The sequence below is a fragment of the Otolemur garnettii genome, unplaced genomic scaffold (assembly GCF_000181295.1).
Source record: "Otolemur garnettii isolate 467f Iridium unplaced genomic scaffold, OtoGar3 scaffold00075, whole genome shotgun sequence".
In the NCBI taxonomy this organism is placed as follows: domain Eukaryota; kingdom Metazoa; phylum Chordata; class Mammalia; order Primates; family Galagidae; genus Otolemur; species Otolemur garnettii.
In genome coordinates this window covers 9,411,066-9,425,137 of record NW_003852470.1, presented here as the reverse complement: position 1 = coordinate 9,425,137, position 14,072 = coordinate 9,411,066, and the positions used below count along the sequence as shown (strand labels likewise).

At 42.1% G+C, this 14,072-nt stretch overlaps 1 protein-coding gene across 1 annotated transcript; it reads left to right on the top strand.

The window, feature by feature from the left end:
- Window positions 1-1,226: 1,226 nt before the first annotated feature.
- On the top strand, window positions 1,227-13,486 carry PSTK (phosphoseryl-tRNA kinase). The gene is made up of 6 exons (XM_003794084.3): window positions 1,227-1,481; window positions 2,868-3,159; window positions 4,063-4,261; window positions 7,885-7,960; window positions 8,394-8,487; window positions 13,269-13,486. Exons 1-6 carry the CDS (start codon window positions 1,266-1,268, stop codon window positions 13,466-13,468), a joined length of 1,077 nt encoding a protein of 358 aa, XP_003794132.1. The 5' UTR covers window positions 1,227-1,265; the 3' UTR covers window positions 13,469-13,486.
- The last annotated feature ends 586 nt before the right edge of the window (window positions 13,487-14,072 follow it).

The following is a 14,072-nucleotide window of genomic DNA, read 5'->3' as shown; positions in this document are numbered from 1 at the left end:
ATCCAAAAGAAAAAGAGATTGTGTATGTGCTTTGTAATACATCATATCAGGCTTAAGAGGTTATGTTGCAGGAAGACGAGGCCCATCAGAGAGAAAGAGCACCCAAACACCACATTTATAAGAGGAAGGGCTTTATTCATGGGCTGGGAGCTTACAGCATAGATTTCCAAATGGCCACGCTCCCTGACTGGCTTGGTCTTTCCCTTTTTATTGATAGTTTAAAAGTTCCACCCCACAAGTACCCGTCTCATTGGCCAGTTTGAATCAAGTGGGAGATGCTAGTCCAGCCCCTACAGAACCAAAGGATTTCACAGAACTTGGAAATTTCCAGGTTCCAGGAAGTTAAGCCTACAAATTCTCAAGAGCTGAGTCACCATGGAGAGGACTCTGCTTGTGCATCCTCCGGTTTCCCTGAGAAGACCTGTTCTCCCAGCCCTCGCCTTTCTCGGGTATCCTCTCTCAGTTATATGTCGCATTTTGACCCAGTAAAGATGGATTCTATCCTCATGTGTTCATATTCTGAACACACTCCTTTGGAGTAAAAAGTAATCATCTCCTAAGTAAGATGAAAACTAGAATCTAAATTGTTTTACATCACACTCCCACGCAAAAATTGTCTTACATTATACCTCTTCATACCTTAGTATTACCTTTTTTTTTTTTTTTTTTTTTTTTTTTTTTTACTGTTATGCCCTTATTTCCTTACCCTTGCTGCCAACTGCTGGCGTTAGGACGCGGTAACTAATTTTACCATTCACATCTAGGAATGGCAGAGCAGCGTGGTGTTCGGACTGTGAGCTTCGCCTATTATTCTTTGATTTCCAGTAATTTACCTTCCAAAGACTGCCAGAGGAAAAGGCTTAAAGTCTCTTCTAACATTTTTCTGGGCTGGAATACCTCATCGCAGCAAAACATAAGAGCAAATTCTAACGGACCACAAGTTTCTAGCAGGATGATTCTATTTGAAGATTAATCATAATTCGTGGACCCTTCAGGAATGTCTAGGAGCTAGGAAACACAGAGCCACTGTCTCCCCAGACTCGAGATCTAGCCTCACCGACAGCTCTGCCCCAGCGGCTCTGGGTACCACCTAACAACCTCGGAAAGAGCTGGGACTGTTCCCATTCGATTGGCCCTGAAGGCCCCGCCTATTCCTCGCCGCAGCACCAGGTGGCGCAGCAGGGCAGCGGGAGACTGCGCGTGCGCGGCGGGCGGGCGGCGCCGGGAGACAGCGTTTCCAGGTTCTTCTGGTTTCCGTGGACGGCATGAAGACCGCCTATGGCGCCAGAGCAACTGGCGACGAGGGGCCGCGGAAGCTAGCTCTCTGCGTCCTCTGTGGCCTACCAGCAGCAGGAAAGTCGACCTTCGCGCGCGCGCTCGGCCACCGTCTGCGGCAGGAACAGGGCTGGGCCGTCGGCGTCGTCGCATATGATGACGTCATGCCCGATGCGTTCCTCGACGAGGCGAGCGCGCGGCCGCCGGTCAGTGCGGAGGGGCGGGGCGTGGGCTGCACGGCGCGGGGCGTGTTCTGTTGTATTTGCTTTGAGCCCGGCTGTGTACTAGACAGCACCGCACGTCAGCGGAGATACCCTGACAGGAGCAGAGACGGGAGTTCGAGAAAAGTGCAGCGGGGTTAATATAGTTATTCCTTGGAGTGAATGAGTTGGCTGTAGACATCTATCTTAAAACATTTACCAAGCAGCCGTTGTAGCGTGATGCATTATAGAGGGTTATATGCACTTTGGTGCATGTATATACCGTGTATTCTGTACAATGGAGTGTTTAGACAAGGCTAAGTGAAAATCTCCTGTGGTCAGATGAAATCTTGAAAATCCCTAAGGAAGTTTCTCATTAGAAGGAAAGATTCTCTAAAAATTCCAACAGAGGCAGTTTAACATTTAGGCACAGCGCATCCAGATTTTGTGGGGCTTAAGTTTATACAATTTGAGAAACCCTCTTTAAGAAAAAGTGTACAAATTATAGGTAACAAAATTGCTTGCGGTTCCTCACAGGACGCTACAAAGAGTCTGAACTAATGAAGGGTCTGGCCTCTGAAGCTTAATCTTCGTTTATTTCAGGGGAAATCTGCTTCTGCCAGCATTGGAAAAGATGGCTATTTCTTAGTTGGACCACAAAAGGAAGAAATAGACTTGTATTCGCACTCAGCACAGTAAGGTGCAATCTCTTAGAGAAGCATGTGAAAGCTGAGACCACTGGGGGAAAGTAGATTGATGTCTGTCATCTAATGCTAAGCAAATACCCTTTGGAATATTCTGAAATGTTAAACTGTTATTTTTGTTGTCTAGTGCTTGAATGTGAATGCATTTACATAATCAAATGCAAATATGATTTGACTCCACTTTATAAGTATATATGCCAAAAAGTGGGTGGAAAATTCCAGGCCTCTCCTGTAGCAAAGTTTATCTACTTTCTTATTCTTTGTTAATTGTGAGGTAAATACAATATCAGGGTAGCACAGGATTTACTTGGATAATAGTACTGTCACCACTTAGGAGAAAGCCAGACGTTGTTGATAAGAGATTGCTATATTTGCAAGCTTTTTCCTTACTTAATTTCTTTTGTCCAGTCTTCCTTTACAAAGGCCCTAGGACCCATCTGTTGAATCTCAGCAGTGAGGTAAGGCGTGGACAAGCAGGAGAGGGACCTCGATCTCTTCCCTTTTGTTTTCCCTTGAGTTTTGACTTCTTAACTATGTAGGAGTTTTCCAGGCAGAAGGAACCAGATATGTTACAGAACAAATAGTTCAGTATTGTGAACTTCAATTTTCATATGTGATGGATGGCACTGAGGCCCAACGAGGCTCTACTGGCCTAATATATATATTGCAATTCTTTGGTCTTTTGTAGCCATTCCAGTGGAAAGTGCTTAGACTGGAACTGTTGAAGTACCTGGAATACTTCTTAATGGCTGTCATTAATGGATGTCAGATGTCTCCCCCACCCAACAGGACTGAAGCCATGTGGGAAGATTTTATAACCTGCTTAAAGGAACAAGATCTGATATTTTCTGCAGAGTCTGAGGCCCAGTCTTCCTACCTCATAATGAAAACTGATGTTTCTAGACCTTTGCTTTTGATTTTAGATGACAACTTTTATTATCAAAGTATGAGATACGAAGTCTACCAGCTGGCTCGGAAATGTAATTAAACATATTTTCCTTACACATAGAGACATACATTCACATATCAAAATCACTATCATCTTCAGTGAGAATGTATTGTAATTGGATTAGGAGGTTAAGGTTGATTAATTTTATTTATTTATTTTTGGAGACATTCTCACTTTGTCACCTTTGGTAGAGTGCTTGGTGTCATAGCTCACGGCAACCTCAAATTCTTGGACTCAAATGATTCTCTCACCTCAGCCTCCCAAGTAGCTGGGACTATAAGCAGCTGGGGCTACAAGTAGCTGGGACTACAGACACCTGCCACAACACCCAGCTAGTTTTAGAAACAGGGGTCTCACTCTTGCTCAGGCTGGTCTGGAACTCCTGAGCTCAGGCAATCCATCCACCTCCCAGAGTGCTAGGATTACAGGCATGAGCCACCATGCCTGATTTACTTAATTTTAAAAGCTGGATATTCGGCCGGGCATGGTGGCTCACACTTGTAATCTAAGCGCTCTGGGAGGCCTAGGTGGGTGGATAGCTTGAGCTCAGGAATTGGAGACCAGCCTGAGCAAGAGTAAACTCCCATCTCTACTAAAAATAGAAAAACTAATTGGGTATAATGGTGCACACCTGTAGTCCCAGCTTCATGGAGGCTGAGGCAAGAGGATGGCTTGAGCCCAGGAGTTTGAAGTTGCTGTGAGCTAGGACGCCATGGCACAACCCAGGGAAACAGAGTCTGACTTTGTTTCAAAATAATAAATAAATAAATAAAAGGTGGATATTTGGTATTGCAAATGAAGTTTTCCTACTGTAATTGGAATGATTTGCATAATAGATATTTTCACATTTTGGAAAATATGAAATTTGCATAATGTATTTTCATATTTTGAAAAATAGTACACCAACAATTTTATGATTTTAAACTATTTTCAGATTCGTTAGGCTTTTGCCAGCTCTTTTTAGATTGTCCTCTGGAGACCTGTTTACAGAGGAATGGCCAGAGACCACGGGCACTGCCTGCAGAGACCATCCACATGATGCAAAGAAAGATAGAAAAGCCCAACCCTGAGAAAAATGCTTGGGAGCACAACAGCCTCACAATTCAGAGTCCAGCATGTGCTTCGGAGGCCAGGTATTGTGCAAACTCTTTACTGGTGTTGGCTTTGTTAGTCCTCACACAGGTCTTGGAAGAAGACAAGGAAACTGAAATGGAAAAGTGTAATTTGTCCGGAATCACCAAATTTGTAACAGATGAGATTTGAACTCAAGTTTGTTTGCAGATGCCTGTGCTTAGCTGTGAGGATTATATTAATACTGCCTCCTACAGTTTAGAGCAGGGAACTCAGAGTAGAACACATCTTTGACACTCTTGTTAAAATAGTATAGTCTGGTCGGTGTGGCAAACTCAGTTGCTCAGTTGATGCTGAGCATAGGACAAGAAAAGCATTTCTGTAGGCCAAGATTAGGAATAAAACTTTATTTTATATTAGATAAAGGGAAGAGAGTGGGGGGAGAATAGAAAGAGAGAAGAGATCAGAGACTGAGAGAGGGTAAGATGGAAAGGGGGAAGAGAGAGAATAGTGTAGCATCCGGAAAAAAGAGTGCCAGCCCTGAGGTCCTGTGGGTAGCTGAATTCAAGGTGAAAAATACTAAAGTATTAATTGCAGGTGGATTCACAAGGTATTGTGAATGTGAATGCTCTGTTTTTTCTCAGGCAAGATTGAAGACAGACATTTTTCCAGGTGTTTCCACTCTTTTTTTTTTTTTTTTTTTTTGAGACAGAGCCTCAAGCTGTCCCCCTGGGTAGAGTGCCATGGCATCACAGCTCACAGCAACCTCCAACTCCTGGGCTCAAGCGAGCCTCCTGCCTCCGCCTCCCAAGTAGCTGAAGTCTACAGGCACCCACCACAACGCCCGGCTTTTTCTTGTTGTAGTTTGACCAGGGCTGAGTTTGAACCCGCCACTCTCAGTATATGAGGCCAGCGCTCTACCCACTGAGCCTCAGGCACCACCCAAAAGGAACAAATTCTAAAAGACAAAGCTGGGGAATGTAAAGAGAACTTTACATTTCCTTTTGGTCTCTTTGGCTCCTACATGGTTTGAGGAAGAGGCAGGAGAAAGAAGGCAGGCAGAGATTTCAGTTTTTATTGAAAACCTGAGTTAATATTTTTTCTATTTTTTCACTGCAAAGATGACCATCCTTAACAGTTTAAGTCGATTACCTTGTAGTTTCCTTTTCCTTTTTTTGTTGAGACAGAGTCTTACTCTGTCACCCTCAGTAGAGTGCTATGGTGTCATAGCTTACAGCAATCTCAAACTCTTGGGCTCAGGTAATCCTCTTAACTCAGCATCTTGAGTAGCTGGGACTACAGGTGCCTGTCACAATGCCTGGCTAGTTTTTATACTTTTAGTAAAGATGGGATCTGTCTCTTGGTCAGGCTGGTGGTCTGCTGCTGAGCTGAAGCCATCCTCCCTCTGGGAAGGAGCCTCACCTCAACCTCCCAGAGTGCTAGAATTATAGGTATGAGCCACCACACCTGGCCCCCTTATAAAAATCTATTAAAGAGCAGAACTGGGCTCGGCACCCATAGCTTAGTGGTTAGGGTGCTGGCCACATAACACCAGGGCTGGCGGGTAGGCCTGCTAAGCAACAATGACAACTACAACAAAAAACAGCAGGGTGGTGTTGTGGATACCTGTAGTCCCACCTACTTGGGAGGCTGAGGCGAGAGAATCACTTAAACCCAAGAGTTTGAGGTTGCTGTGAACTGTGATGTCATGGCACTCTACTGAGGGTGACATAGTGAGACTGTCTCAAAAAAATAAATAAAAAATGAAGAGCGGAACTGGTACTGGCTCCTAGTTTGCCTCAAGCTCGCCATCATTACCCTGCTTATGTATATGTGAGACTTGCTGGCTGTGCTGTCTGATGCATTTCACTCATAATATGTCTTGAGATTTCTCGAGCGGCAGCTTTCTAGTAGAAATTTTACTGATAAGGGACGTGTTCTGTGTTTGTACTGTCTGATAAGGTAGCCACTAGCTACATTTGACTATTGAGCACTTAAAAGTAGCTAGTACAAGTGATAAATTTTTAATTCAGGTTAATTTTAATTAATTTAAACTTCAGTAGCTTGCATGGCCAGCGGCTATTACGTTGGACGGCACCAGTTCTAGAGGGGCATTATCCATGTTTCCTTAGTCCCTTCCTGTTGTCTGTGGAGGATCAGCAATTTTTAAAAGCTAAGTTTTTAAACTCATTTCACAAAACTTTTTGTTCTCAGTGAAAAGTCTAAGTTGGTGGTGCCCAGAGACATGCCAGAGAGGATCTGTTCAGATCGGGTTTATTGAAAGGGGTGGGTGGCCCACCTGGGCAGTGCAAAAGCATTGTCTGCAGCCTAGGGGCAGTTAGAGACCCTTTTATATTGGGCTGTTGGTGGTGGGCAGATTTCACAGTTTGCCTTGGAAGGTTAGGTTTCTTTGGTGCGAACTTCTGGGAGTGGGGCTGACCAGATCCTTTGCTTCTTTGTCTTAGGAGGAAAGGAGAAGGAGGAGGGGAACATTTCACGTGAGGCTGCCTTAGACCCCCTGACACTCAGGATTCAGTTTCCATGCATTTTATAAAGTTCACTCACTATAAAAATAACTCCCCCAAAACAAACTGTGAACCAATTGACTGTTGTTTAGACAGTTTATAAAATAAGCTACTGGTATACTTTCTAATTTTAACTTGTCATAATATCCTGAAACTTTGAGCAGGCACATAACCAGTTGATTGCTACTTTTTCTGGAATACTTAAAATTGTTGCCTTTGGAAGTAGACAGCTGGTTAAGGCACTGAGATGTCCCAGGAGAGCAGCATAAGGTCACCGTCACTGCTGAGAGACTCGTTTTACCCAGCCCTGCAGAGAGAGCACAGGCTGCGCTAGTGTTGCTGCCAGCCCTTACCAGAATCTGCTGTTTTACCTAAGAACCAAAGTGTGGAAAAGGAATTCTCATAACTGTGACAAGAGTGCAGTTATTTTTAGAAAAACACATTAGCAGCCAGCAAGCCTCCCTCTCCATACTCCTGGTGTATTTCAAGGCCAGAGTTCTTGGAAATACTATTCCCATATCCTGGCTGATAGTAGTGATACACCCATAACCCTGACCCGAACTAGAGATGAGCCCTGTGAGGTACCCATTCTGGGCACTTCCCCATTCCAGCTATACTGATAAGGCTAACAAAAGCCTTTTGCAACTGTATGAGAGCAGAGCTGACTCCTGGTCACTCTCCATTCTCCCTTACCGCTTTGTTAAAGTCTTTCCTTGCTGCTGGACTGGCCACCTCTCCTTTCTTTCAGACCCTCACCCCACTTGTATCCAGAAACTCTCTTACTGGATAAGCAAAAGCCAGAAAGACAAGACTAAGCATCTTTGTTTAGGGAACAAAGTAGAACTCTGGCAGCCAACAGTACAGCACTTGATAGGAAAAGAGAGAATGACTTCAAAGTTTATTGATGTGACATGAGTCTTCAGAAATTGATATTTTTAAATGAGGGGGCTTTGGCTCATCTGTTTTCAGCTACTCCATTGGATTTTGCAGGTGGAAGGTCGCTTCTGTATCCTACAGTCGTTTTCCTTTTGGTAAAGATCTTGCATTACAGCAGTTTTATTCCTCTAGAATTCCATTTAGGGTTCATAAATACAAGTTCTTAAAAAAACAGAAATGCTTGACATACGGATTTATTATATTTTATCACACTTTCTCTGTAGCCTGGAAGTGACTGATTTATTGCATATTGCCTTGGAAAATCCAGTCAAATATGTTGAGGACAATATGGAACAAAAGGTACGTCTTCTAATGTAGATGTGTCGTAAATGAGGGACAACAGCTTTTTGTAGGAAGATCTTTTTGAGCTGAATGTAAAAGATAAGTAAAACATGAAAAGTGCTTTGTCACTGACAGGCACCTCACCAGCATTCAGCCGCTGACCCCTGGTTACAGTGTGCACTGCATGAGCAGGATGGGAATGTTCGCACCACGGAAGCTGGCAAACACTACGGATAGGTTTGGGATTTATCTCTCAAGAGCTGGTTATTAGATACTCACCAGCCTATCACCGCCGACATGGAAGCCAGTTTATGACTGGATGTAATCCATTTGGACTCTCTTCACTTAAACCTTGCTTTTGGTCCCTTCACATACGCGCCACCTATATTTTCACCATTTCTTTTCTAACACTGTACATTAGTGTTGCAGTAACAATATCTGTACTACATAGGAAACAGACAGACTCATTTGTTCAACTAACATGCTTCATCAAGTGGATCAGACCCTCCGAAAAGTTGTGTCTCAGACAATGAAGGAAGCAAAAGGTACGTTGTATCAGTTCGTGCTATTTAGCTGGTGTGATAGTGACTTTTGTAGCCACCACTGTCCCCCTGACACTCAGGAAGTTTGTTTTCAATCATAAAAGTTTATATCATGTTTCCAATGTAAATATGCAATTTAGTTAAATAGAAAAATGCCACCTGTGAAACTTAAGTATCCATCTACCTAATAAATTTTTACTGAGTTTTACTCTGTACTGGTCTTACCCTAGATGCTAGGGAATCAGCAGGGAGCAGAATGTTCTAGTGAGAAAGACAAGAAATAGTTGGATGAATATATGGCAGTACTCTGAAGAAACATAAAGCAGGGTGAGGATTTGTGTTTAAAGGGTAATCAGGAAGGCTTCTCAGAGATGGCATTTAAGCAAAGATGTGAATAAAGGGAAGGCCCAAACTGTGCAGTTCTCTGGAGGATCATTCCAGGCAGTAGACACAAAGGCCCAGAAGTAGAGTGGTTTGGAATGTTCTAGAACAAAGAAGAGGCCATTGAGCATGGGGGGAAGGAAAGCGGCAAGGCAGTCCAGCCAGGTTTAAGATCAGCATGGAGTTTGAACAAGGTCAATGTATTCTAAGTCAGATTTCATAATAATAGATGGAATGTGTGGTAAGTATAGTTTTAGAAAATAATTCCTGTCAGTTGGTTTTTGTTGTTGTTTTTTTGTTTGTTTGTTTGTTTTGTTTTTTTATATTTTTTGGCCAGGGCTGGGTTTAAACCTGCCACCCACCTCCAGCATATGGGGCCGGGCGCCCTACTCCTTTAAGCCACAGGTGCCGCCCCCTTTCAGTTTTAAATATTGACTTACTGCTATATTCAAAATTTGATTTTAAAAAAACCAGCTAAGATTTGTTGAGTGCCTTTTATGTGTTAAGTGCATTACATATATTATTTCTAACCTTTACAATCCTGAGAGGTATAGTTTTACAAATGGAGAAATAGAGAAGCGTAAAGGAGATCAAGTAATTTGCCAAAGGCTCCTGAACACGGGGTGTTCCAGCCTGTGCTTTCCATTATCCTCCCATGTACCACCAGCATGTTTATTACCTTCACAGAAGCTCAGAACATTCAAAAGGAAACAAACTAACCCTATTGTGGTTTTTATCCTTTTTAAATTTCTGCCCTTCCTGAAAATACCATTTCCAAATTTTTTTTAGGCCATGACCCCAAATGAGATTTTATATTGTAACCCAGTACCTGAACTTGCACGTGTGGAAGCAAGTTTCACACAACACCCTCACATATTTAATGAACTCTGTGTGCTATAGGATGTCATCGTAGACAAACAGTGGTTGCCACAACAATGGATCACAAAACAAACTTTGAAAAACTGAGGACTGCAACAGAAATGGCAGCATGATTAGAATGCAGACAAAAGTAGTTCCAGGGGTTCTTGCTCAGCCATTTGCTTGTCTTTTGTCTGTCAGTGAAGGGGATGGGGCAGATAGGGTTATGTTCCCAAATCACTCTTCACTCATTTCCCACCCATTAAAAAAAATACAGTGTGTGTGTGTGTGTGTGTGTGTGTGTGTGTGTGTAGGAAGGTAATTCTAGTTTCTATATCTGTACATAAATAAAAATTGAGCTTCACTACCCTAAACGAAGTAAAAAGATAACTCACAAATGGGAGAAAATATTTGAAAATATGAGATGCAAACATGCATCTCATAAGGGACTTGTTTCCAAAATAGACAAAGAACTCTTACCCCTCAATAGTAAACACAAATAACCCAATTTTTAAAATGGGCAAGAGATCTGAATAGACATTTTCCCAAGGAAGATATAAAATGAACAACAACCACTTGAAAACATACTCAACATCATTTGTCATCAAGAAAATACAGGCCTGGTCTGGTGGCTCACGCCTGTATTCCTAGCACTCTGGGAGACCGAGGAGGGCGGATAGCCTGAGGCCACAGGTTCAAGACCAACGTGAGCCAGAGCAAAAGCTCAGTCTCTAAAAGTAGCTGGGTGATGTAGTGGGTGCCTGTAGTCCCAGCTACTTAGGAGGCTAAGGCAAGAGAATAGCTTAAGCCCAAGAACTTGAGGTTGCTGTGAGCTGTGACACCAAGGCACTCTATTGAGAGTGACAAAGTAAGACTCTGTCTCAATAAAAAAAAAAATAACAAATCAAAACCATAATGAGATACCACTTCATACCCACTAGGATGCCTGCAATTAAAAAATCCAAGTGCTGGGGCCTTGGCCTTGGGCAGTGGCTCACACCTATAGTCCTAGCACTCTGGGAGGCCAAACTGGGAGGATCCTTTGAGCTCAAGAGTTTAAGACCAGCCCAATCTAGAGGGAGACCCCTGTCTCTACTAAAAACATAAAAATTGGCTCGGCACCTATAGCTCAACCGGCTAAGGCGCCAGCCACGTACACCTAAGGTGGCAGGTTCGAATCCCCAGCCCGGACCTGCCAAACAACAATGACGGCTGCAACCAAAAAATAGCCAGGCGTTGTGGCGGGCGCCTGTGGTCCCAGCTACTTGGGAGGCAGAGGCAGGAGACTCGCTTGAGCCCAGGAGTTGGAGGTTGCTGTGAGCTGTAATGCCATAGCACTCTACCCAGGGGGACAGCTTGAGGCTCTGTCTCAAAAAAAAAAAAAAAAAAAACATAAAAATTAGCTGGGGGTTATGACAGGCCCCTATAGTCCCAGTTACTCAGGAGGCTGAGAGACAAGAGGATCACTTGAGCCCAGGAGGTTGAGGTTGCTGTGATCTATGATGATGCCATGGCACTGTACCCTGGGCACAGAGTAAGACTGTCTCAAAATTTTAAAAAAGTCCAAGTGTTTGAGAATGTGGAGAAATGGGAACCTTCACATTTCTGGTGAGAACATAAAATGGTACAGCTGCTCCGGAAAACATGCAGTTTCTCAAATATAGTTACCATGTGACCCATTCCATTCCTAGGTATATGCCCAAGAGAGATGAAAACATGCTTACACAAAAACCTGCACTCAGAAGTTTATAGCAGCATTATTCACAGTAGCCAAAAGATGGAAACAAGCCAGATGTCCATCAGCTGACAAATGGATCAACAAAATTTGGTGTGGCCATACAATGGAATATCACCACTCAGCCATGAAAAGGGATGAATTACTGATAGATGCTATGGAACATAGAATAACCTTGAAGACATGGTGCAAAGTGAAGGAAGTCAGTTACAAAAGTCATATGAAATGTCCACAGAAATCTTGAGACAGGAAGATTGGCGGTGGAGAGAGGGATAGAGTGGGTAGAAAGATGAGAGCTCTAGGATATGGGTTTGCTTTTGAGATGATGGAATTAACTGTAGTGATGGTTGCAAATATCTGTGAATATCCTAAAAACCATCATCTTGTACAGTTTAAAGGGGTGAGTTATATGGAATGTAAACTATATTTCAGTAAAGCTTTCAAAAATTAAAATTCAGGCCCGGCATGATGGTTCACAACTGTAATCCTAGCACTCTTGGAGGCCAAGGCAGATAGACTGCTTGAGCTCAGGAGTTGGAGACCAGCCTGAGCAAGAGTGAGACCCCATCTCTACTAAAAAGTAGAAAAAATTAGCTGGGTGTTGTGGTGGGCACCTATAGTCCCAGCCAGAGAATCACTTGAGCCCCGGAATTTGAGATTACTGTGAGCTGTGATGCCACAGCAATCTAGCAAGACTTTTGTCTCAGAAAGAATGAATGAATGAATGAAAATCTGTATCTCAGTAACACTACCCACATGTGGCTCCTGACTTGAATTTAGCAGCTATAGAACCATTACAGAATGATATATTAGACTCCTGCCTAGAATGTTATTTATCAGTTTCAAAACTAAATTGTGTACCACTGAGGTTGATCATGGGGGGGAACAACCCTAAATCATCATTTTTCTATTTCTGCTTTTTTTGCCTTTCTACTTATTAGTTCAATAAGATAGTAAGTTAGCTCTCATGGGCCTTCTTAACAAAAATCCCTTCCAAGTAGCTGAGAATACAGGCGCCTACCACAATGCCTGGCTATTAAAAAGAAAAAAAAAAAATCCCTTTCAAGTTTTTTTCTGCTCATACTTTTCATAGCAACTTTTTTTTTTTTTTTGAGACAATCTCACTCTGTGCCCCGGGTAGAGTGCCATGACGTCATAGCTTACAACCTCAAACTCTTGGGCTCAAGCAATCCTCTTGCCACAGCCTTTCCAGTAGTTGCAACTATAGGCACTTGCCATGACGCCTGGCTAGTTTTTCTATTTTTAGTAGAGGTCAGGTCTAGCTCTTGCTCAGGCTGGTCTCCAACTTCTGAGCCAGGCGATTAACCCACCTCATCCTCTCAGTGCTAGGATTACATGCCTGAGCCACTGCACCTAGCCCATGGCAAGTTCCTTAAATTCTTTTGTTTCAGATGACTTTTGTATATCACAAAAGTGTAACACAAAATTCTTTTGTTTATGTTACACTAACTCGATTGTGATTAATTACAGCATCTGACTAGTTTGTCACAGGGGTGTCCAACCTTTTTTTTTTTTCTTTCATTGGAAGAATAAGAGTTGTCTTGGGCCACGAATTAAGTACACAAACATTAATGAAAGCTGATTAGCAACAAAAGGTCCCTCCATACTCTTAATGATATCCAACATCACAGATAAGCAAAAAAAGAAAAAAGCTTACAAAATCAGTATGCAGCCTGCAGACCACAGGATGGCCACCCCTAGTAAAGTATTATCAAGTCAATTTTCTGACATCATTAGCCCAGATTGCTTTACTTTACACAAATAATCTGAGAATATTTTTTTATTTTAGATGAACAAGTGCCTCCTTACAACTTGAAGTTTCTAGCAGAAGAACTTAATAAGCTCAAAACAGAGTTTCTGGAAGACCTAAGACAAGGAAACAAAAAATATCTGTGCTTTCAACAAATTATTGACATAGCAGATGTCATTTCTTTTTTTAATTATGAGAAAGATAAGATTGTACTGAAGTATTTTTCAAAGCAGCATTAAAATTTCTGAATTTCCAAATACCTGATTTTGGTAACCTTCTGCAAACAAGTTAACAAATTGTTTTTAATAAATGGCTAAAATAATTTTGTATTATTGGCCACTATTGTACATTGCCAAGACCATTCTTTTTCAAAGAAAAAGATCAGTTCATTCTGAAAGGTTCATTTGTCATAAAAGAAGTTACTTGTCATTTAATTAAGCACAGAAGCAGCCTTCTTCACTTATGTGCCAGAAAGCTTACGGTAGACAAGGCTTAGGGGACAAAAGTCAAGTTAAATGGATCTTGAATAAAGAGAAGAAACTAGAAGGGAGACAGGTAGTGGATGTATGAGCCTGTTTTTTTTTTTTGTTTAACTCGTGCAGATCTCAGGAAAGGCATTCTAGAAATTCAAACCACTACAGCCACAAAATCTACTTCTTTTATTAATGTAATATTTTACATAGCAGAATACTACTAAAAAATTAATTTGATCCTAGTTTTGAAAAAAGAAAAATCAAGGTCATTAGAAAGTGTTAATATTTTATTCATATATTACAAAAGCAAAGCTTCATCACAGTATGAACTACATCCTAGATATAGGTATTTAAGCATTAAACCGCTTTC